Here is a 26,339-nt window from a genome sequence, read left to right on the forward strand (position 1 = left end):
CAAGCACCGCCTCACAACTTGCAAGCTCTGCCACCAAAGGTGAGCCTCATCCTGTATTTTAGTTGGTCATAAAATAAAGAGTAATAACTTCCTCAGAGAGTACTGAGGTTTAATAAGATACTATATGTAAAACTATCCTATAAATAATAATAGGCTACAAAGTGGCAAGACTTATTTTTCCCTGAATTTACCCTAGAGCAGGCTAACACTCAGTAAGTATAATAGGAACTACATAATTTTGACTTGCTATCATTATGGGCAATATACCAGAGGGTCCTTCAAGTTCAAAACGTGATTCTTTGACCCTCAATCTGCTGCTACCTGACTCAATTGGCCAGTATCCTTGGGATCTCTGATGCTACTCTCTTACAGTCAATATCTCTATTCATTCTGTCGATCCTTTGAAAGGTCTTTCCATCCATTTCCACTGTCACCACTCTAGTAAAACACCCCTGCTTCCAGTCTTTTAAATCCTCCAAAAATACATCCTCAACAGTAATGTCTGATCAATTATCCTTAAGACTACATCCATTATGTCACTGCCTTAAAAGTCCACAATAATTAGGATCAGAAAGATGGCATGTTTGAATAGAATCTCTGTAAGAAGAATCTGTTTAAGAGGTTGGGATTAGACTGGAGGCCCCAGAAGTGTCAGAATAAAGAATATGGACATTTTCTGTAGAAAAGAAACGCTACTGCCAGGTTTTGAATAAAGAATAAAAACATGAGAAGTCATATCAAAGGAAGATTAACCTGGCCACAGGATTAATCTGACACTGGGATGTAAGTGTGGGTATGGAGGGGAGGGAGGTAAGGAGAGAAAATACTGTGAGCCCGCTATGAACAGGCCTCTCATTCACCTCAGGCTCCATCCCAAGGGTGGCCACAATATGAGAGTTCAATAAATCTGTTTGCTTAATAAACACCTGATGCTCAAGTATCTTCCTTTGGGCAATTTCTAGTACTTTAAATCCTATTTGCTTATATACATAAATGACGCAAATAATTGCAAAATGTGATTACATTTAATATTTATTTGTTTACAAACTATACGAGTCAAGAATATCAAATCATTTGCAAAAAACTAATTATTTTCTACTAACACATATGAGTATCTAGAAAGATTCATTCTATGCCTAATAGGTGAACATTTTAAGTGTTTCAGTTTTAGAAATTTCAGCATTCTTTAACACTTAATGATTTAATAAAATTTAAGTCAACTGGTATACCTAACATGTCTCCCTATTCCTTTTTCAGACATAAGTAGAACAGTATAATAATATAATATAATGTAATTTATATCTTATATAAATTAGATATTTTAGTAACTGTGTGGCATTTTAGAATTTATTCTTTATCTTGTGGATTAAATCTTTGCAAGTTTAGTTTATTAAAACTCTTATGGGGACTTCCCTGGTGGCACAGTGGTTAAGAATCCACCTGCCAACGCAGGGGACAAGGGTTCAAGCCCTGGTCCGGGAAGATCCCACATGCCACGGAGCAACTAAGCCCTTGTGCCACAACTACTGAGCCTGTGCTCTAGAGCCTGCGAGCCACAATTACTGAGCCTGCATGCCACAACTACTGAAGCCCACGTGCCTAGAGCCCGTGCTCCGCAACAAGAGAAGCCACCGCAATGAGAAGCCCGCGCACCGCAACAAAGACCCAACACAGCCAAAAATAATTAATTTTTTTAAAAAAACTCTTATGAAACTTTGAAACTGTGATCAAGTAAGCATTTCACCTGAAAACGAAGAAAATTCTTGTATAATTCCTGCTGTTTAATCTGAAGTTCAGTTGGAGGCTCACCAAAAATATTTCCCCGAGCAAAAGGAGAGCTCTGTGTTTGCATATGACCTTGAAAGGGAAATTTTGCAAAAACATACCATTAGCCAGTGCTTAGAAAACATAAAGGTTAAAGAATAAAGACTTTGCTAATAAATTCAAATCTTGAAAAAAAATGTGCTAAATATGGAACTCCAGAGGTTAAACTCAGAAGAAGGCTGAGATTAGAATCTAAAGACCAGATAAAAAGTAAAGAGAGAAAAAAAATGGTGAAACTAAAATAAAATTAATACACAGTTGAAAAAGCATAACATATCTATACCTGAAAGACATCAAGAAAACAGAAAAGCTAATAACGTAAGCAACTCTCACTGCAGCAAAGGCTTTAAAGTAAAATTTATAGACAGAAAAAAAAGTACATGTTTAAGTTCTTATTTATGAATATAAATATCCTTTTCTTAAGAACACTGCTTAATTATACACTAAAATGTATTATGTATACACATACAAAAATTTTCTAAAATTGTTTTTAAAAATCAGTAATTCCAAAAGTGGATTCCCATCCATGGTTTAAAGAATAGATTAGAAAGTTAGCTCCAAAAACATTTTTTACAAATTAAAGTGACTATTTTAATCACTGCAATACTTTTTATTTAAAAATTCTACCATATTAATGAGATATTAACATGAAAAATAAAAATATGCTATATATTACCTATAAATAGTATTAAACATTCTGGGAAAGGGAAAAAATTATTTCATAAGAGCAACCTGGAAAATAATTATACCCCAGGGGTCTCTTTGAATGCAGAAAAAAAAAATTGGTGTTTAAGCCTCACATAACTTTTTATATCATTTTTTAGTTTCCTTATACCATCAATCTAAAGCATTTATTTCTCTCACTCATATAGTGTTTGCAGGACAACTGCGTTGCAGTTTAGCTGTCATTTAGGTCTATTTTGCCTTTGTGTTTAAATTTATTAATGCTTACTTGAAGAGATCAGCAGAAAGGCAAATCAATACCTAAACATTAAAATCTTATGTTATGGTGGAAAAGCTGATTAGCAAACCAAAACTGAGTAGTTTGTTTCACTTTGATGATCACTCAAATTCTAAACCGTTGAGGCAATTAGAGAAAAATATTATTAGAGGCAGGCAAGATAAGTTCTTTCAAATATAAAAACACTATAAAAATAAAACCAAAGGGAAACACATGCTCTAAACAAAGAAAATGAAAATGTATTCAGGCATCATAATAAGCGAAAAAATAAATTTAAGCCAAATTAGTATGGACTTTATCAACATTGTTTTTCATCCAAGAACCATAAAGTAAAAGAAAAACAACAAACATTAAGAAGGGCCTCAGAAACAGGCCTAATCAAGACAAAACATTAGAGGATAATGAACCTTAAGTATACATTATCATATTCAACGCTCAGGTATATTCAAGTTCCCTTAAAGCCTTTAAAATATTACATGCCACATATGTATGTGTATGTGTACACACACATACCTAAGTATACACACACACTCCTACACATATATGATGGCATACCAACAAATAAGGTGACTCTCAATAGTTTTTTGCATTCAGAAAGTCTGTTTTAGGTGAATTCTTAGGGAATGAAAGTTAATTTAGGAAATTTCAATTCACAAAAAAGGGAAATTTTAACATTTTATGATTTTATATGATTTCTTAAACTAGAGCATCCTGGCCACAACAGCTGCACCAAAACCCTGGTAGTGTACAGAAAGGCAATAGACAATAAATTCTGCTATGCATATTCAATCATCAAGCTTGTGCTCCTTCTTGGGAATGGGTCATGGAAAGCTTTGATTTTTCCAGGGCTTTTGCTTTGTAAGCAGAGCTAGATGCCTAAAGTGTTATTACTATGACAGAGAAAGTTCTAGGCTAAGAGAGAACTACAAACAATACAGGGTGTAGAAGAGAACGGAAGAGAAGGGGTCTGTACCACTGATCTCAATAAAGACTACCAGAAGCAGAAGCCAATGAAGAGAAAAATAATGATAATCAGAAAGAGGTCAAAATTCTCTTCAATAAAATGGAAAGGTGTTTTGATGCTGCTATTGTACACTGAATTATTACAGACTCAGAGTGAGAGCCAAATTAGTAATTTCATCAAAATCAAAAGTTATAATTTTAGTACTCCAAAAATCAAAACTAGATCCACTGTGTAAAAATCTATTGTGGATCAAAGTAGGAAAGCATTTTCTTGTAATTAGAGATCAAACAGTGATACAGGCTGTCCATGGAAACAACCAACCACATAGCTCATGAAGTGTTCAAAAAGGCTGCAGAGATCAGTGCTACCATCAAAGGCTTGAAAGATGCAAGGCTAGTAATTCTAATCAGAGCTCACCATTTAGTCTGCCTATTTGGCCAATATGCATTAAAAATTTTTTTAAGTTTTTAAAAAACTGTATGATTAGTCAGGGACATTTTAGAAAGACTTTCTAATATAGAGTTCTTTTCTAGTCTAAAATTAAAATTTCTGTGAATGTACAAAAGAGAATTTGTCATAAATAAATGGTTACTTTATAGGCATCAAAATATAGTGTAAGGTGGTATATTCTTTAAACTTCATTTGAATTTTAAATATGTAACATACTTTCACATATACTTGATAAAGAAAGATGATTACAACTTTTCCTGGCAAGTCATAAAGAAAGATATTGAATAATCTTCAATTTACAGAATCTTTAATTAAAGGACGCTGTTTAATAGCAAATCAAAGATATTTGCTTATGAAAGGCAGACGTGACCAGAAGTCAAAGTAAACTTTTAATTACTTCATTTATTTCTTTGTATATTGTGGTTTTATAAGGGAGGGCAACTGATTATAAAACAAACAAAAAAAGAATTTCACCGTATAATTTATCATACAACATCTGATATGTTTTCACTAATTCAAACTAATTCTGATGGTATAAGAACCCATAAACTTTACCAAACTCTGTATGGGTAGAAAGACTATTTGATTTTAAGAAATGCCCTCCCCATCAGCAAAATAAAAGTGTTAGCAGCAGCTGAAGTATACATAAGCAAGTAATAAAGCTGAGAATACATACATATTATTAAGGAGCAAGATGTATTTCTTTATTCACTTTTTTCAAAGTACCTATGTAGAAAAGTTATTGTAAATAGCATGAATAATGTGTTATGCTTCCTGACTCAGAGTAACCAAATTCTCAAAATCATAAGAACTTTCTTGGAGAACAGAACAACTTTAGAAATGTAAAAAAACCCAAAAAAACAAAAGAATAGAATGTGATTAGAAACCTGAGTTTTTATTTGCAGAATCTTCTAGGTTCTCAGCATCTGAAGTGGCTAAATTTTGGTCTAGAGATACAACAGCCCTTTTATCTTCATATGTTCTTGCATCTGGGTTATGGAAGGCATCTGTATTTTGTCTGTGCATCCTATTCAAATCAGCTGAGAGGGAAAAATAAGCCATTTATTTCAATAAATGCATTTCTATAATTAGTATACTTAATACATTTTCTTAAAGTAGGCAAATGGAGAGAAAAACAATAGGACAGAGCTGGAATAATTCAATGGTATCTTGGTGCCCTGAAAACAGAAACAAAATTATCAAAACTTGTAAGAAATTTTTCAAAAAATAACCTTACAAAATAAATTCAAAATCAGTAGAGAACTTAAGAGTATATGGATTTTTGACAACCCATAAAAACCATATTCATATCTATGTTACTTCAGAACTCTGAATATCTTAAATACAGAACAAACATAGTTACAATTCAAAACAAGTCATAGTGAAATTTACCCAACATCATTAGTATTCCTAATGAAAAAATATCATGTGGAGTGGAGTTTTAAAATATATCCACAAATTTTTTTACAATCCTCCCTTAAAAGATGGAGCTCAATTCCCCTCCCCTGGAGCGTGGGCTGTTTCTTATGAAAAGGATACTGCATGCACAATGATGGTATATGACTTCTGAGGCTACTTCATGAAAGACAATATATCTCCACCTTGCTTGATCTATTGGCTCACTCACTCTGAAGAAGCCACCTACCATTTCAAAAGGACACTTAAGGAGCTCTAAAGACAAGCCCACATGGCAAGGAACTGAGGCCTCCTGAGCTGTGTGAGGGAGCCATATAGGAAACAGATTCTCCAGTCCCAATCAAGACTTCAAACGACTGTAGCCCCAGGTGACATCTTGGACTGCAACCTCATGAGAGATCCTGAGACAGAACCATCCAGCTAAAACACTCACAAATTACTGACTCAAGAACTGCAAGATATGGGCTTCCCTGGTGGCGCAGTGGTTGGGAGTCCGCCTGCCGATGCAGGGGACACGGGTTTGTACCCTGGTCAAGGAAGATCCCACATGCCGCGGAGCGGCTGGGCCCGTGAGCCATGGCTGCTGAGCCTGCACGTCCGGAGCCTGTGCTCCACAACGGGAGAGGCCACAACAGTGAGAGGCCCACGTATTGCCAAAAAAAAAAAAAAAAAAAAAAAAAAATACATATATATATATATATATATATATATATATATATAATTGGTAGTCCATAAAATAAATCTCATAAACTTAAAAACATTGAAATAACAAAAAAGTATATTCTCTGAACAAAACAGAATATATGCTAGAAGTGAACAACAGGAAGCTATCTGGAAATATGTCCAAATATTTGGAATTTTTTTTTTAATATCTTTATTGGAGTATAGTTGCTTTACAGTGTTGTGTTAGTTTCTGCTGTATAACAAAGTGAATCAGTTACATGCATACGTATATCCCCATATCCCCTCCCTCTTGCATCTCCCTCCCACCCTCCTTATCCCACCCCACTAGGTGGTCACAAAGCACCAAGCTGATCTCCCTGGGCCATGCAGCTGCTTCCCATCAGCTATCCATTTTACATTTGGTAGTGTATATATGTCAACGTTACTCTCTTACATCGTCCCAGCTTACCCTTCCCACTCCCCATGTCCTCTTGTTTACTCTCTACGTCTAGGTCTTTATTCCTGTCCTGCCCCTAGGTTCGTCAGAACCATTGTTTGTTTGTTTGTTTTTTTAGATTCCATATATATGTGTTAGCATATGGTATTTGTTTTTCTCTTTCTGACTTACTTCACTCTGTATGACAGACTCTAGGTCCATCCACTTCACTACAAATAACTCAATTTTGTTTCTTTTTATGGCTGAGTAATATTCCATTGTATATATGTGCCACATCTTCTTTATCCATTCATCTGTCGATGGACACTTAGGTTGCTTCCGTGTCCTGGCTACTATAAATAGTGCTGCAATGAACATTGTGGTACATAACTCTTTTTGAATTATGGTTTTCTCAGGGTATATGCCCAGGAGTGGGATTTCTGGGCCATATGGTAGTTCTATTTTTAGTTTTCTTTTTTTTTTTTTTTTGCGGTACTCGGGCCTCTCACCACCGTGGCCTCTCCCACCGCGGAGCACAGGCTCCGGATGTGCAGGCCCAGCGGCCATGGCTCACGGGACCAGCCGCTCTGCGGCATGCGGGATCCTCCCAGACCGGGGCATGAACCCACGTCCCCTGCATCGGCAGGCGGACTCTCAACCACTGCGCCACCAGGGAAGCCCTATTTTTAGTTTTTTAAGGAACCTCCATACTGTTCTCCATAGTGGCTGTATCAATTTACATTCCCACCAGCAGTGCAAGAGGGTTCCCTTTTCTCCAACCCTCTCCAGCATTTATTGTTTGTAGATTTTTGGATGATGGCCATTCTGACTGGTGTGAGGTGATACCTCATTGTAGTTTTGATTTGCATTTCTCTAATGATTAGTGATGTTGAGCATCTTTTCATGTGTTTGTTGGTAATCTGTATATCTTCTTTGGAGAAACGGCTATTTAGGTCTTCTGCCCATTTTGGATTGAGTTGTTTGTATTTTAGATATTGAGCTGCATGAGCTGCTTGTATATTTTGGAGATTAATCCTTTGCAGTTGCTTCATTTGCAAATCCAAATATTTGGAAATTTTTAAAACTCACTTCTAAATAATCAATGGGTCAAAGAAAAGGAGAATTACAAAACTGAATTGAATGAAAATGAAAACAAAATATCAAATCTGAGATATACAGTTAAAGCAGTACTCAGAGGGAAATTTGTAGCATTTTTAAATGCATATATTAGGAAAGAAATAAGGTCTCAAACCATAATCTAAGCTTCCACACTAATAAATCAGAAAAAGAAGAGAAAATTAAAAGCACAAAGCAAACAAAAGAAAGAAAATAGTAAAGAGCAAAAATCAATGAAATAGGAAGAGAAGAAAAACAGAGAAAAATCAATGAAAACAAAAGCTGGTTCTATGAAAAGATCAATCAAATAGATAATCTCTAGGCAAACTGGTTAAGAAAAAGGAAAGAAAATAAAAGTTACAAATATCAGGAATAAAAGAGAAGCAGGTGCCATCACTATAGATCCTACAGAGCTTAAAAGAATAATAATAAAATATTATGAACTTTATGCCAAAAAATTCAAAAACTCAAAAGAAATGGATAAATTCCTCAAATGATTCAAACCACCAAACTTCACGATTTGGTGTCATGATTTCTAAACATTGTACTAGAGTTCCTAACCAGGGAAAGGACAAGTAAAATAAGTAAAAGGCATTCAGATTGGAAAGGAAGAAATAAAACTCTGTCTACAGATAACATGACTGTCTACATAAAAAAAAAAAAATCCTGAACAATCTACCAAAAAAAAAAAAAAAAAAACTACTGAAACAAATGAGTGAGTTAAGCAAAGACAATACACAAAAATCAACTATATTTCAACAAACTAGCAATGAGCAAATGGATATTGAAATTTTTAAATGTATCTTTTAAAACAGTAACAAAACACATTAAATACTTAAGTATACAATTAACAAAATAGGTTTACAAAATAGAACTACAAAATATTGCTAAGAGAAGTTAACCAAGACTAATTAGTGGATAAATATTCCACATTTATGGATCAAAAGACTAATATTGTTAAATAAAGATGCTGGCTTTCCCAAAACTGACTTACAAAGTCAATGAAAAATCCCACCTTGCTTTTTTTTGTTAAGGTTGACAAACTGAGTAAAATTTATATGAAAATGCCAAGGAAGTCAAGTTGCCAAAACAATCTTGAAAAAGAAGAACAAAGTTCAAAGACACACCTCTCCATTTCAAAGCTTACTACATAGCTACAATAATGAAGAGAGTAATAGGGCATATGGACAGACATCTACATCAATGAGACATAACTGAGAGTCTAGAAATAATTTTATGGTCAACTGATTTTCAACAAAAGTACCAAAGCAATTCAAAGGGGAAACTGTTTTAAAGTTGACTGTGTGATTTTAGCACAACCCTATGAATATACTAAAAACTACTTAATTGTATATTTTAAATGGGTAAATTGTGTGTTATGGGAATTAGATCTCAATAAAGCTATTATATATATATATAAACAAAAAAGACACAGAAAGAGGAACTGTCAGACTGGAGGAGACTAAAGACACATGACAACTAAATGCAACATGGGATCCTGGACTAGAGCATGGAACAGAATAAGGATTTAGGGGAAAAACTGGTGAAATCCAAATAAAGTCTATCATTTAATTAATAGTATCATACGATTTTAATTTTCAGTTTTGATCACTGTGCCAAGATTACGTAAGGTGTTAACATTAAGGGAACCTAGGTAAAAGGTACTCTCTATACTATCTTTGCAACTCTTCTATAAGTCAAATTATTTCAAAACAAAAAGTTACAATGAGATGTCACTACACACTTAATAGAATGACAAATTTCTAAGACAATCTCAAGCACTGATGAGGGTTCACAGCAACGGGAAATCTCATGCTCTGCTGGTGGGAATGCAAAATGGCACAACCACTTTGGGAAAAGGTCTGGGAGCTTCTTACACAGGTAAACATACACTTATTATATGTCCCAGCAATTCCATTCCTAGGCATTTACCCAAAAAACCTGAAAACATGTCCACACAAAGACCTGTAAGTGAATGTTTATAACAGCTTTATTCATAATAGCCTCAAACTATAAAGAATCCAGAAGTCCATCAACTGGTAAATGGATAAACAACTGTGGTGCTTCCCCACAACAGAATACTATTCAGTAATAAAAAGAAATACACTACTGACATATATAACAACATGGATAAATCTCAAAAACATCATACTAAGTTTCTGTATGACAAAGACATAAAAAAAGACATAAAAGGCAATACTATTGTGCCAGAGTACAGATCAGAGACTGACAAGGGTATCGGGCTGGATAAGTTAGAAATGTTCAATATCTTGATTATGGCAGTGGTTACCAGAATCAGTTATCAAAACTCAATGAACAAAACACTTTTAAAGGGCGAATTTTGGACTTCCCTGGTGGCGCAGTGGTTGAGAGTCCGCCTGCCGATGCAGGGGACACGGGTTCATGCCCCGGTCTGGGAGGATGCCACGTGCCACGGAGCGGCTGGGCCCATGAGCCATGGCCGCTGGGCCTGCGCGTCCGGAGCCTGTGCTCCGCGGCCAGAGAGGCCACAGCAGTGAGAGGCCCGCGTACCGCAAAAAAAAAAAGGGCGAATTTTATTGTATGCAAATTGTGTCTCAATAAACAGCATAAAAACAAACATAAATCTAACTGGGGCAAATGTAATACATAAAAGAAATACAAATATTTAACCAAATATATGTGAAGCAATCTTGCTATTAATCAATTAGAACTATGAGATATTTCTGCTATCTTTCAAATTGGTTAAGTATTTTTAAATTTTTTTTTCACTTTTTTTCTCTTGGTGTACAGGTTTTTAAAATTTTTAATATACAATAGAGTCAAGTAACATCACCATAATCAGAATACAGAAGAGTTCCATCACCCCCAAAAACTCCATCATAGTTACTCCCTCTCCTCAGCTATCATCTTTGGTAACCAGTGATTTGTTCTCCATTGCTACAGTTTTGTCATTTTGAGAAACAGATTTTAAGTGTAGTACAAGTAATCAAAACGAGAGGTATTTACTCTAAAAGGGTTGATGCTATGTTAAAATTGTATGAGTAACAGATTTTGATATTTTATTAATAACGAGTTTACCTTATAAAGAGATCTTTCTTAGAGAGCGAAGATAATGGTGAACATTCAATTTCTTTAATTTGTTTGTAATAAAAGATCAAAGATGAAACAGGAGTAATTAGAAAAGCCAGCAGCTGAATTAAAGTTACCCAACATAACCCCTGTTATATGGTCTTGGCCATCTCATGAAAAAAAGCAAAACACTGAACTTTACTACATTTTTTTTTTTTTGCGGTGCGCGGGCCTCTCACTGTTGTGGCCTCTCCCGCTGCGGAGCACGCAGGCTCAGCGGCCGTGGCCCACGGGCCCAGCCGCTCCGCGGCATGTGGGATCTTCCCAGACCAGGGTACGAACCTGTGTCCCCTGCGTTGGCAGGCAGACTCTCAACCACTGCGCCACCAGGGAAGCCCTTTACTACATATTTTAAAAAGAAAAATTATGTTCCCTCTCTCCCTAAAATATAACAGCCACATACAAAACAAACTGATATTCTTTAAGTGATGAGTTTACTTGCTTTGAAAATATCATTAAAAAAAAAGTTCCACTGCATTTGATAAAACAGCACACCTTTTTTATTTCATGGCATGACTGTAGCATTAAATAAGCAAACTAAACATTACCACCAAAAGTAAAAATCTCAGAAAAGTTTGCTCCATTCCTGTCAGGTCAAGCAATTCTAAAACAGTATTTTATAATTCAATAACAAACACTTATCCTACTCACTTCCACCAATTAAACATACACAAAACACTGTAATTGTATTGTCTGAACTGGATATAATCTTAGAGCAAGCTGGAAACTTCTAGGAAATTATTCCAGTGTTTCCCGAAGTTTCTGTTACATAAATAAGCACTTCCTTCGTGGTAACTGTTATGTTTCTATCAATTTACAATTTAAATTTAATAGCAAAGACTGGGCAGATGCTTATCAATCTCATGTCCTCCTCCTGGGTATAAAGAACCCAAAACTTCCCAGCCTCCCAAGCAGTTACTTTAGAACCTTATAACTAGGTCTGAACAATGGAACAAAGACAAAAGTGATATTCCTCCACTTTCAGGCCAGGCCCCAACAAAATTCTCAACTTGTTCTCCCACCCTCTGGACCACATCTATGCAGCTAGAAATAAAGGACTCCAAAACGGTGGAATGACACAATGGAAGAAGCTCACATTCCCAAGTCACCTCTTGGAGGAGAACCACCCAAACAGCATCAGAATGTGACTTAAGTGAGAAGTAAATTTACACTGCCTTAAGCCTTAAGCCTCTGAGAAATGGGAGTTCTTTGTTAGAGCACTTTTCGTTAAATGCCTTTACTTTCAAAGGAAATGTTATAATACTATCCATTAATAGAAAACCAGTGTTTTTTTAATATATATTCAAATAAACATTTAACTTCTAGGCTTATCTATGCATCACCTAAAATCATCTCATCTATAAAGAGAGAGTAAGAGTTCTAGTCTTCAAAACTGTGAGGAAAGTATTTATGAGGTGAAGAAAGGAAAGGAATAAATCCTTTGGAAAATAAAAGAATTATCTCATTAATTTAAGTGGGCCTCAAATATATCTTTTTAAAAAAGTCATCTTTAACAAAGAATCAAAGGCATAATACTTAAGAACTCTAATAACTCAGTACCCCTCAAAATCTTCTGATTTCATCACTCAGCTATCCCTACAACAAAGCATAAACCCAAAGAATGTGAAATTTACATTTTTACCATTTTAATGGGTTTCCAGTTATTCATTTCTCATTTACAATTAAACAATTTTTAAAAAACCCATTATCTTTCTCTGCTTTTATTCTAAGCTAAAAGCTAATCAGAGACCATTCCAATATATATAACAAGTTATATAAAGCGTCTTTTCAAAGTGCTTGTTGTGTGATTTCTAGATGGAACATTTTTAAGAGTACATAATTGAAAGATAAATCAATATAATTCTGCAACCTGCCAAAACTTTCTGAGGCCAGATCTTTGTCAAAGGAGTCCTGCATTGTGCAAGTACATGGCATATATGAATTAAATATAACATCCCCCCACTACACCGGATCACTTATTTTAAAGACGTCTTACTAGTTTAAAAACAAATTGCAATAAGGGTTTTATTGTTTTTACTAGAAAACTTTTAAAAATTCTAACTACTAGTTTGGGTAAAAACTTGCCAACTAACATGAACTTTTCTGGTGTATCTGTGGGGAGGAAGGTGATCTCCGCGTCTTACTCTTCCGCCATCTTCAAGGTCCCCCCTCTAACATGAACTTTTCTCTGCAACTGAGTTATTATCATTGGAGGGTGAAAAATTTTTAATAAAGATAAATGAATAGTAATCTGAAGAAAAAAGGCTTTTTAACCTGTTATTATGCTTACTATCAAAATACCTCTTGCATTAAGCTGTACAAAAAGAGACCTTGCCTTACAGACTATGATTCCCACTTTTTTCTACTCCCCATTCTTTTAAAAAGTTAAACTTAGTTTCTCTTAAAAACAACAAATCAATGGAAATAACATACTTATCAGATTTCCTTTTGCATCTCTCAGAGGAGCACCACCTCCACCTTTCCCCCAGGGGTTATAACTTCTCATTTCAGCTTCTAATTTAGCTTCATATTCTTCTTTTTCTTCTCGTTCTTTCTTTCTTCTTTCTTCTCTTTCTCGAATCTTAACAACATTAAGAAACATTCATAATAAGTGCTGACAAGTATTCTGATACAAAAAGTTAGTTTTAATATCAGATTTTATTTTTCTTATTAGAGAAAAAACTGGATTTTTTTTCAGTATACTTCACTGTAAAATTTAACATCACAAATATATTTAAAAACAATTTAAGGGGCTTCTCTGATGGCGCAGTGGTTAAGAATCCGCCTGCCAATGCAGGGCACACGGGTTCGAGCCCTGGTCCAGGAAGATCCCACATGCCATGGAACAACTAAGCCAGTGCACTACAACTACTGAGCCCGTGCTCTAGAGCCCACGAGCCACAACTACTGAGCCCATATGCCACAACTACTGAAGCCCGCGCGCCTAGAGCCCATGCTCCGCAGCAAGAGAAGCCACCGCAATGAGAAGCCTGGGCACCACAACGAAGAGTAGCCCCCCTGCTCGCTGCAACTAGAGAAAGCCCACATGCAGCAACAAAGACCCAATGCAGCCAAAAATAAAATAAATTTATAAAAAAATAAAATAAAATAAAAACAATTTAACAACACTTTGCTAGCTGGAATATATAGCTGCTACTCCCTCACATCATGTCACTTGAGTCCTTTCCAGCCACTGGTGCCACTTTGGACTAAACCAACTCCATCTTCCCACCCCCCAGCTTCATTCCCTCCCTAACCTCACCAGTTTCATGGGGACCAACAAAATCTCCCTACTTCCTTTTTTCATCTACCCTTTCACGGGATCTGGTCAGCAACAAACTACTCCTCACACCTCATGAGATCTGGGCCAACTACTTCCTATACCTCACCAGACCTACTCTACCCCGGGCAAACTCCATTCCCCAAATTCAAAGCTGTTGAAAGTTCAAAGTTCTCTGGAGAGTGTTGGGCTATTTAAGTATACTTTATGAAAGCATAAAAAACAAATACAGTCTTATCATCATCAAGTATAAGCACAGGGTTGGTCTCTAAAAGCATAAATAGGCAATGAATAAAGATCTACATTTTGGAAAGCTACTTTTAAAATCATAACCATATGCATGGAAAATTTAAGCAACTACTCCAGAAAGGCCAAGGAAGTTATCACATACATAAAATAAAATTCTAGAGTTAGGAAATCTGTTTTTGTCGGTGGTGTTTTTAATATGCTCATTTGAAAACAGATAAATGCAGTCTTTTGTTTGTAGAATCATAACACACAAAAAAATAATGTTGGTAATTCTGTAATTTAAAAAAATCCACCTTCCAAGGAGGTTGCCCAACGTAAAAAACTGAACAAAAAAGCTGAGCTTTAGAAGAAATCCAAGTGAAACTTTGTAGAAAAGTACCTCAGGTGAATATATACCTAGAGTTCCAGGGTCCTCTCTGGAGGAGATATGAGTATTCCCCTCAAAAAACCCATACATCTAAAACAGTTACTCTTTTATTTTTTTAAGCTATTAATTTATTATTATTTATTTATTTTTGGCTGCGTTGGGTCTTTGTTACTGCGCAAGGGCTTTCTCTAGTTGCGATGAGCAGGTGCTATTCTTCGTTGCGGTACACAGGCTTCTCATTGCAGTGGCTTCTCTTGTTGCAGAGCACGGGCTCTAGGTGCACAGGCTTCAGGAGTTGTGGCACGCGGGCTCAGTAGTTGTGGCTCACGGGCTGTAGAGTGCAAGCTCAGTAGTTGTGATGCACAGGCTTAGATGCTCCATGGCATGTGGGATCTTCCTGGACCAGGGCTCAAACCCGTGTGCCCAGCATTGGCAGGTGGATTCTTAACCACTGCGCCACCAGGGAAGTCCCTGATACAGTTACTCTTAAGTAAACTCTCTCCAAACATTACAAACCACAACAGAACATTATCCTCCTCCCTAAGCATTCTACCTCTTTTTTCCCTACCATCAGAGTTCACAGCCTCATTATTCTCTCAGATTACAATACTCAGAATCATCTTCAAGCCCTCTGTTCTTTCCTCACTCCCTAAATCTAAGCCCTATCAATGGAACCCCAGAATTGTCTCTTGGATGCCCTCTCCATCTTCCCCACCTGGTTCAGCGCCTTGTTACCTCCTGGCTGGACTACCTCAATAGTTTACTAAAAGGTTTCTCTGCCACATCTCTTTCCCAACCATCCATATCAGAACCAGATATCTTCCTGAAAGCCACATCTACTCATATCAACTATTTCTTTCACTCTTTGGTTTAAAATGTCCTCCCTTTGGCTATTGATAACAAGATGAAACTGAAAAACCCTTATTAGCTATCCTTCACAATCCAGCACAATCTAACACTCCAGCCCCTTCTCCTACATCAATTCCATTTACTGAATACACCAGGAATTTCACATTTATTCACTGTATAACATGCAACTCAAATATCATCAACCATGTGAAGCCCTCCTAACAGCCCAGGCAATTATTCTCCCTATCCCATGCATTCCAGTCTACCAACATCAAACCTTATCACACTGAATTATAAATGAATGGAATTTGTTCTCCTCTGCCACACTCTGAGTTTTAACAGACCACTGTACTAACACATAAGATGTTTAACATTAGATGAACAAACGAATGAATAAAAAAATGAATACCTGCTGCTGCAAAGCTTCTTGGTAAGACTGAAGTGACTGTTTTGAAGGCTTTGGTTTACCTTCAAAAAACAATCCTGAATTTATTGCTCGATCACTTGTAATTTTCAGTTCATTCTGTCCAACCGTACTCCTACATCAAATACACAATAATCCAGATTCATTTATAACAAAACAAGAAGAAAATGCAACACGCCTTTGAAATAGCATGGCATTTAAGTACATTTAAAATAGGGAAAGAATTTCTCTATAGTTCAAAGAGAAATCCTTAAGTAAATGACCCCTATCTCTGCTTTCATAATTAATGGAACTTTCAAATCTACTGAATCTATTTCTTGACCTAGGTGGCAGTTACATGCAAGTAAAACTTTCACATACAAGTAAAAACAGTTTGTGATAATTCATCAAGCAATATACGTATTACTTTCGCACTTTTCTGAATGCAGTGGAAGTCCCTCTAGTAATATCATAACTAATGACTTACTCAATAAATTTGCTCCAAAATAAAGTATTGAAAATAACTTCCTAGCCATTTCAAGAATAAAACAATATAAATACAGTAAAGAGTCTGACTATCCCAAATAAATTTAAAATTTTAAAAAACTTACAAGGAATCAAAAAAGAATTTTTAACATATTACAGTAATATAAACCTCAAGGAATAAAGTACTATTTGTTTATAATATATGTTAAAATACAGGAATATAGCCACTTTGAAGAAAACAATATATTTAAATATCTTTATTATAAAAGATAAACTCAAATATTATTTTTAAAATAAAACTATACTAATAAAAAAAGAGACTACAAAAGGCTCCTATCTCTGAAAACAACATCATCACCTTTTTTTTTTTTTTGCTGGCAGAAATAAAATGTGTGCTTTATTGTTCTGGGGATTTTTTAAAATATATTTTTTATACAATTTTAAAGGTTACTTTCCATTTACAGTTATTAAAAAATATTGGCTATATTCCCCATGTTGTACAATATATCCTTGAGCTTATCTTACACCCAAAAGTTTGTCCCTCCCCATTGGTAACCACTGGTTTGCTCTCTGTATCTGTGAGTCTTCTTTTTTGTTATATTCACTAGTTTGTTGTATTTTTTAGATTCCACATACAAATGATATCATACAGTATTTGTCTTTCTCTGACTTATTTCACTTAGCATAATGCCCTCCAAGTTCATCCATATTGCTGCAAATGGCAGAATTCTGTTCTTTTTTTTACGGCTGAGTAGTATTCCATTGTGTATATAAATCTCACCTTCTTTATCCACTCATCTGTTGATGGACATTTAGGTTGCTTCCATATCTTGGCAACTATAAGTAATGCTGCTATGAACAATGGGGTGCATGTATCTTTTCGAATTAGTGTTTTTGTTTTTCTCAGATATATACCCAGGAGTGGGGAGTAATACAGTAGTTCTATTTTTAGCTTTTTGAGAACTTCCATATTGCTTTCCACAGTGGCTGCACCAATTTACATTCCTACCAACAATGTACCAGGGTTCCCTTTTCTCCACATCCTCACCAACATTTGCTAGTTGTGTTCTTTTTGATGACTATCCTGACAGGAGTGAGGTGATATCTCATTGTGGCTTTAATTTGCATTTCTCTGATGCTTAGCGATGTTAAGCCTCTTTTCATTTGCCTGTTGGCCCTGTGCACGTCCTCTTTGGAGAAATGTCTATTCAGGTCTTCTGCCCATTTTTTAATCGGGTTGTTTGTTTTTTTGATGTTGAGTTGTATGAGCTGTTTATATATTTTGGATATTAACTCTTTATTGGTCATATCATTTGCAAATATTTTCTCCCATTCAGTAGCCTGTCTTTTCCTTTTGTCAATGGTTTACTTTGCTGTGCAAAAGCTTTTAAGTTTAATTAAGTTCCATTTATTTATTTTTTGCTTTTATTTCCTTTGCTTTAGGAAATGGATCAAAAAAACGTTGCTACAATTTATGTCAAAGAGTGTTCTATGTTTTCTTTGAGGAGTTTTATGGTTTCTGGTCTTACATTTAGGTCTTTAATCTACTGTGAGTTTATTTTTGTATATGGTGTTAGAGGACATTCTAGTATATGCCTAGGAGTGGAACTGCAGTGTTGTATGGTAAGTAGACATTTAACATTTTAAGAAATTACCATTTCCTGCAACTGCTTTTTATATACTAATTTTGTGTTCATCAATTCTGCTAACACTATTAATTCTATATTTTATCTGTACATTCTTTTGCAAATAATATCAGTTTTCTCTCTTCTTTTCTAATCCTTGTGCCTATCTTCCTTCCTTTCTTTCTTATTTTTGACCTTGCTACAATTATTGAGCCCTAAAAGTAATGACAATAATTACACTAGTCATTATTATCAATCTCAAAGAGTATTTTAAACATTTCACCATTAAGTAAAATACATGATGTAGGTTTTTCATGTTTATACTTTCTCAGTGTAAGCAGCTCTCCCTCTAATATACTGACATATTGAATTTTATTAATGCTTTCTTTGTATCTACTGAGATAACCATATAGCTTTTTTCTTTGTTCTCTTAATATGATGTATTACAGTAATTGATTTTACCATAATGTCAATATCTAACACCAATTAGCATTTAGTATATATCAGACATTGTTCTAGATGCTTTACATATTTTAATTCATTCAATCCTCAGAATAACCCTATGAGTTGATACCACTATTATCCCAATTAACAAACAAGAAATAAAACTTAAGAAACTTGCCTTAAGCTGATTAGTAAAACCTGGATTCAAACCAAGGCACTCTGCCTGCAGAGCCTACACTCTTAGTTGATATGAAATACTAAGTTTATTCATTCTACTTTCCAGAATAATTGCAATTTGGGATGAAATATCCTTTTCTACTTTATGAGGTTCAATTTTAGGATTCTTCTGTGAGTGAAACTAGCCTATAACTTCCTATTCTCATATTGGCCTTGTCAGGTTTGAGTATCAAGAGTATCATAGTCTCAGTAGCAGTGTGAATTTGATACTCTGTATTAGTTTGTGTAAGATTAATTTTTTTCCTTGAATGTCTGGTGTAATTAACCAGTCCATCTAGATGCAGAGTTTATTTTGTGGGATGATTTGAAACTTGTGATCCCCAAATTTTAAAACAGTTTTGATATTATCAATTTTTTTTATTACTTCTTATCAATTTTATTAAGTTAAATTTTAATAGGAATTTTTCTTCACTTAAATTTCTAAAGTCACTGTCATAAACTTGTTCATAATATATTTTTATTGTCTTTTTAAGGTTAACTACAACTAAACTGACAATTTTTTTCATTCCTAATATTTCTTATTTATACTTTCACTTTTGGTTTTTTCTTTTTTTCCTTGACCAACATCAGTAGAGAATTATCTATTTTAATAGTCTTTTCAAAGAACTTTAGATTCTGTTGATCCTCAGTATTATATATTTCTATTTCATTTATTTCTCTTCTTTATTATTTCTTTCCTTGCTTCTTTGGGTTTACTTTGCTATTCTTTTTCTCACTTTTTAGATGCCTGATAATTATTTTAATTTTCATCATTTTTACATATTTCCTAATTTGTTCCCTGTTTTCTAATTTCCAATATATCGAGGGTTTGTTATTTTAAAAATTGATTTCTACTTTAAATGGTCCATAGGATATAAGTCTACCAAAATTTACTGAGACTTCCTTTAAGGACTAGGATGTGGTAAGTTTTATAAATATTCTTGTGAGATTAGTAAAAATAGATATTCTCAAGTTTGAGGTGAATTTCTATACATTTCCACTAAAATAAGCTTGTTAATTATGTTAAGTAAATTATTCTCTAACTTTATTATTTTCTGCTTTATCTAACACTTATATAAAGAAGTAATAAAGTCTCACATTAGGATACTATATTTGTCAACTTTTACCTGCAGTTCTTTAAATTTTTGCTTTATGAATTTTGAGATGATGTTTTCAGGTACATAAAAATTTTTGTTATATTATCCTGCTAAAATGAACCTCTATTCTTTATAAATGGATCCTCTTTGTCCCAAACAAACCTTTATGACTGAAAAATCCATTTCATCTAATGTTACTATAGCTAAACAAATTTTAGTATAATTCATATTCTCCTAGTATATCTGTACCCTTTTACTTTCAACTTTTCTCTACCACTTGCTCAAGTATATCTTATAAGTAACATGTACCTGGATTTTGCTTCTGCAACTAGTATGACAAGCTTTCTCTCTGACTTATATACTTTACCATTTACTAACATCAAATTTAATTTTGCCATTTAATTTGGACTTAAAATCAGATTAAATAGGCTCCTTAAACCTTTCAATGTTTCTTTTTGTTCTCTCTTTTTTTGCCTCCTTTTGGATTTTTTTTTCCTCTAGCACATTAGTAAGTTGCATCTTTTGTCCATATATTTTTAGTGGTTATCCTAGAAATATAACACCCATACATAACTTATCAAAGACTAAAGCTAATTGAAATCTTTACAATGCTCACAAATGATAAAGATTTTTAAACACATTAACTCCATCTAACCCCATCCAAATTACATGCTATTCCTATTAATTACTCTTAATTTTACTTACTTTTAAACCCATTATAATTTTACCATACATAATATTTATTTAATTCCATCTACATATTTACCACATTTTTTTCTTTCTACTCTTTCATGTAAATGAAAGAGTAACTCAGACCTCCCCTATGTGACCTTCCTTCTGCATTTAGAATTGTACTTACTAAGGGTCTGCTAGTGGCAAATTCAGTTGTTTCTCTTAAAATATTTTTATTTCAATCTCATTCATGAAAGATAACTTTGCTGAGTACAAAATCATCTCAACAAATTGACGGTATCTATAGTTATCTTCTGAATTCCTTCCTAGAGTTCATTTGAAAGTAATGTCTTTTCTTTCTGGCTGATTTTAAGTTCCTCTGTATTTCATTTATGTTCTAAAGTTTTACTATGATTGTCTTGGTATGGAATTCTTTTATTTCTCCTGTTTGAGAGGTATTAGGCTTCTAGAATCTATAGATTAGGACCTTTTATCAATTGTAGATAATTTTAAGGTATCATCTCTTCAAATACTTCTTCTATCTCATTCTCTCTCTTTTTCTAGAATTCCAATTAGTTACACTTAAACCTTTACAGTGCCATAATTTTTACTCCCTTTTTCATATTTTCCATGTCTTTTTCTCCCTGTTCTGGCTGAATTTCTTCAGATCTACTAGTTCAGAGGTTCTCAAACTTTAGTGTACATCAGAATCACCAGGAAAGCTTACTGAACACAAGTTGTTGGGCCCCAGAATAGAGTTTCTGATTCATAGGTAAGATGGGGCCTGAGAGTTTGCATTTCCAACATGTTCCCATAATGCTGCTACTCTGAGAACCACATTTGAAAACCATTGCTCCAACTTATTAATTCTCATTTTGGGTATGTCAAATCTGCTATTAAGGCCCATCCATTGACCTACTACTCTCAATTATTTAAAATTTCTACTAAAATATCTAGTTAATTCTATTTCAAACCTGTTGGTCATTCTTCATAGTTTCTTATGCCCTGATATAAACATGATCAATATGACCATTTTATATTTTGCCTAACAATTCCTAATCTGAGGTCTCTGTCATTCTTTTTTTGCAAGCCTATTCCCACTTATGGTTTATATCCTTGTATATTTTGTCATTTCTGAATATGAACGTCACATTTTCCATGGAAAAGTATTGAAAGTCCCTAATCTTCACTTTCTATTTTACCAACTGCTTTGGGAATTTCCCTTTTTGTTACTCAGACACTGGTAGCTTCATTAATAATCTCTGTACTTTTTACCCTCCTCCGTTAAACAAATTTGTATCATCCTCCTATAATTCTGTCTCTCATCAATTTTCCAATCATTTTTGCTTAAAGAGTGATATTGCTTCCACATTTCAAGAAATATATTTCTGAAAGAGTATACAAAGAAAGCACATAAAACAAAGAGCAAAGATAACCACCATTCAAAACTAAAAATAAAGAAATGGAAAAAATACATAAACTTATACACACTTTTGTTCACTGAATCATAGATTTTATTGATGGTATTGATGGTATACGACTAATAAAATCCCTAAAACCTTGCCCTGTTTATGGAGGCATGGGATGGGAATTGTGTCAAAGGTAAGCGGTTCTAAGTGTTGGGCAAAGTAGGAGCAATGATTCCCTAACAACTGAAGGCTCCTCTCAAGCTTCCTTTTCTCCTTTTTCCCTGGTGATCCAGGGCTCGTACTTCTTAGAAATTATGCAAATGTAGCTCATCAAACTGAAAGCAAAAAGACTCAGAGAGCCACATCTATACACATCATAGTCAACGTACCCAAAGACAAAGAAAGAATCTCAAAAGCAGCAAGAAAATAACTCAACACACACAAGGGATCTTCAATAAGATTAACAGCTCATCAGAAACCATGAAGGCCAGCAGGCAATGAGATGACATATTCAAAGTGCTAATAGAAAAAAAAAAAGTCAACCAAGAATTTTATATCCAGGAAAACTATGCCTCAAAAATAAAAGTGAAATTAGAACATTATTAAATAAATATCAGAGAAGTCATCACTAACAGACCTGTCTTATACGAAATACTGAATGGAGCACTTCAGGTTGAAATAAAGAACACTCAACAGTAACTGGAGTAAACACAAAGAAATAAAGAACACCAGTAACAGTAACCACATAGGTAAAGATGAAAGATAATACAAATATGGGACTTCCCTGGTGGTGCAGTGGTTAAGAATCTGCCTGCCAATGCAGGGGACATGGGTTCGAGCCCTGGTCCAGGAAGATCCCACATGCCACAGAGCAACTAAGCCCTTGTGCCACAACTACTGAGCCCGTGCTCTAGAGCCCACGAGCCACAACTACTGAGCCCGTGTGCCACAACTACTGAAGCCTGCGTGCTTAGAGCCCATGTTCCGCAACAAGAGAAGCCACTGCAATGAGACGCTCATGCGCCACAATGAAGAGTAGCCCTCGCTCGCCACAACTACAGAAAGCCCACACACAGCAACAAAGACCCAATGCAGCCAAAAATAAATAATAAATAAACTTTTTAAAATAGATTTTTTAAAAAGATATTACAAATATGTTTTTATTTGTAACTGTATTCTTCTCTATCTGATTTAAAAGACAACTACATAAAGGAAGGAAGGGTTATAAAATTGTGTTGAGGAGCTTAAGTGTATAAAGATACACTTTATCTGACAACAATGGCATCAAGAAGAAGGAAAGGTAGGGAGGGTGGGAGGGAGATGCAAGAGGGAGGGGATATGGGGATATATGTATATGTATAGCTGATTCACTTCGTTATAAAGCAAAAACTAACACACCATTATAAAGCAATTATACTCCAATAAAGATGTGAAAAAAAAAGATAAGTCTTGGAATGGAGTAGAATGAGCCAATTTAAAAAAAAAAAAAAGGAAAGGAATGGCATTATATTAAAGAAAAATTTTTGTATACTACTGAAATTAAATTGGTGTTAATCTGAACTCAGTTCTTTTAAATTAAAATATTAATTTCAATCTGCAAGGAAACCACAAAGAAAATAATACAAAAATTACACTAAAAGAAGAGAATTAAAATGGAATGCTATATTTAACATCAAAGAAAAGGAATTAATGGAGAACCAGAGAAACAAAAAAGACATAAAATATACTTTTAAAAGATACATATATAGCAAAATGGCTGACAGAGATCCTACCTTAACAGGAATTACATTAAATGTAAATACAAGCAAAAGCTAGCAGAATTGAAGCGGGTAGGAGGTAGGACGCAAATGTATGCTGTCTACACACTTTAGATTCAAAGACTACACTGAGGTTAAAACACAGAAAATTATATATCATGCAAACAGCAACTAAAAAGAACAAGAGTAGCAGTACTGTTAACAGACAAAATATATTTTAAGTCAAAAATTGTTACTAGAGACAAAGAAAGGATCTTTTATACCAATAAAGGGGTCAACTGATCAGTAAGATATAACAATTATAACCATATATGTACATAACTACAGACTCAAAACACAGGAAACAAAAACAGACAGAACTGAAGACAGAAATAAATAAATCAAAAATAATAACTGAAGACTTCAATACACTACTTCTAATAATAGAAAAACTGCACAAAAGCTCAATAAGGAAACAGAAAATAAAAAACACTATAAACCAGCTAGATCTAAGTCACATTGATAAAACTACCTGCCCCCAAACAGTATAACACACATTCTTCTCAAGCGCATATGAAATATTCTCTAGCACAGACCACAGGTTAGGTCATGAAATAAGCCTCAATAAATTTAAAAGGATTGAAATAATACAAAATATGTTCTCTAACCGCAATGGAATAATATTAAAAATCAGTAACAAAAGGAAATTTGGGAAATTCACAATTGTGTGGAAATTAAACAACATACTCCAAACTAACCAATGGATCAATGAACAAATCAAATGAGAAACTGAAAAATACTTTGAGACGAATAAAAATGAAAACACAATGTATAAAATTTAAGGAATGAAGCTAAAACAGTAATAAAAAGAAAATTTATAGTTGTAGTGTGTATATATTTAAAAAGAAGACACTATATTTAAATAACCTAAACTTCCACCTTCAAAAACTAGAAAATATAAGAGCAAACTGAACCCAAAGTAAAGAGAAAGAAGGAAATAAAAAGATTAGAGGAGAGGGCTTCTCTGGTGGCACAGTGGTTGAGAGTCCGCCTGCCAATGCAGGGGACACGGGTTCGTGCCCCAGTCCGGGAAGATCCCACATGCCACGGAGCGGCTAGGCCCGTGAGTCATGGCCGCTGAGCCTGCGCGTCTGGAGCCTGTGCTCCGCAACGGGAGAGGCCACAACAGTGAGAGGCCCACATACCGCAAAAAAAAAAAAAAGATTAGAGGAGAAATAAATGGAGACCAGAAGCACAACAGAGAAAATCAACTAAACCAATAGCTGATCCTTTGACAAGATCAACAAGATTGATAAATGTTTAGCCAGAATGAAAATAAGAAGATTAAAATTACTGAAATAAAAAAATAAAAGAAACACCACTACTGACTTTATTAAAATGAAAAAGATTGTAAGGGAATACTATGAAGAACTGTATGCCAACACATTAGATTATCTTGATGAAATGGGCAAATTCTAGAAAGACACAAACTACCAGAACTGATGCAAGAACAATATTTTAAATATGAATTAACCAATGACAAGGAAAGAGATTAAATTAGTAATCAAAAAATTACCCATAAAGAAAAGATGAGTATCAACTGGCTTCCTGGTGAATTCTACCACACTGAAAGAAGAATTAGCAACAATCCTTCACACACTCTCCAAAGTAATAGAAAATGGAAGAATGCATCCAACTAATTCTATTTGGCTAGTATCACTCTGATACCAAAATCAAACAGACATCAAAAGAAAACAAAAACCAAAGACCAGTAACACTCATGAATATAGAGATAAAAATCCTCAACAAATAATTAGTAAACTGAAAAATCTAGCAAGATATGTAAAGGATTATACTCCATGACCATGTGAGATTTATCACAGGAATGCAAGGTTGATTTAATATATCTGAAACCAATAAATATACTACACCACATTAACAGAATAAAGAACAAAAACCACAGGATCATCTCAATAGATGCAGAAAAAGCATTTCGCAAAATTCAACTTCCAAGTTAGTAAAATGTTGAAAGAATTCGCTAAATACCCCTTCTTGATAAAAATAATCAACAAAGAATACAAAGGAACTTCAAACTAATAAAAGCAATTATGAAAAACCTGCAACTAACATCATACTTAATGGTTAAAGACTGAATGCCTTCCACCTAAGATCAGAATAAGATAAAAATGCCCACTCTCATAATATCTATTCAACATTGTACTGGCAGCCCTAGGCAGGGCAATTAAGCAAGAAAAAGAAATAAAAAAAATTAGATTGAAAAGGAAGAAGTAACCTCTATTAACTGATGTCATAATCATATATACAGAGGACTTCCCTGGTGGCGCAGAGGTTAAGAATCCGCCTGCCAGTGCAGGGCACACAGGTTCGAGCCCTGGTCTGGGAAGATCCCACATGCCGCGGAGCAACTAAGCCCGGGTGCCACAACTACTGAGCCTGTGCTCTAGAGCCCGCGACCCACAACTACTGAAGCTTGTGAGCCTGGAGCCCATGTTCCACAAGAAGAGAAGCCACCGCAATGAGAAAGCCATGCACTGCAACAAAGAG

General features: G+C 34.7%; 1 protein-coding gene across 7 annotated transcripts in view; it reads right to left on the reverse strand.

Annotated features, from left to right (window-relative positions):
* Window positions 1-26,339, reverse strand: part of CSPP1 (centrosome and spindle pole associated protein 1) — a 195,164-nt gene that overhangs the window by 33,433 nt on the left and 135,392 nt on the right. For all 7 annotated transcript variants that reach the window (XM_067712141.1, XM_067712143.1, XM_067712146.1 and 4 more), the window contains 4 exons: window positions 16,096-16,225; window positions 13,375-13,522; window positions 5,087-5,239; window positions 1,745-1,857 (listed from right to left, as the gene is read on the reverse strand). In XM_067712141.1, the coding sequence (XP_067568242.1) occupies window positions 1,745-1,857; window positions 5,087-5,239; window positions 13,375-13,522; window positions 16,096-16,225 (544 nt within the window). The remainder of the gene's footprint in view (window positions 1-1,744; window positions 1,858-5,086; window positions 5,240-13,374; window positions 13,523-16,095; window positions 16,226-26,339) is intronic.

The sequence above is a fragment of the Pseudorca crassidens genome, chromosome 17 (genome assembly GCF_039906515.1).
Source record: "Pseudorca crassidens isolate mPseCra1 chromosome 17, mPseCra1.hap1, whole genome shotgun sequence".
NCBI lineage: Eukaryota > Metazoa > Chordata > Mammalia > Artiodactyla > Delphinidae > Pseudorca > Pseudorca crassidens.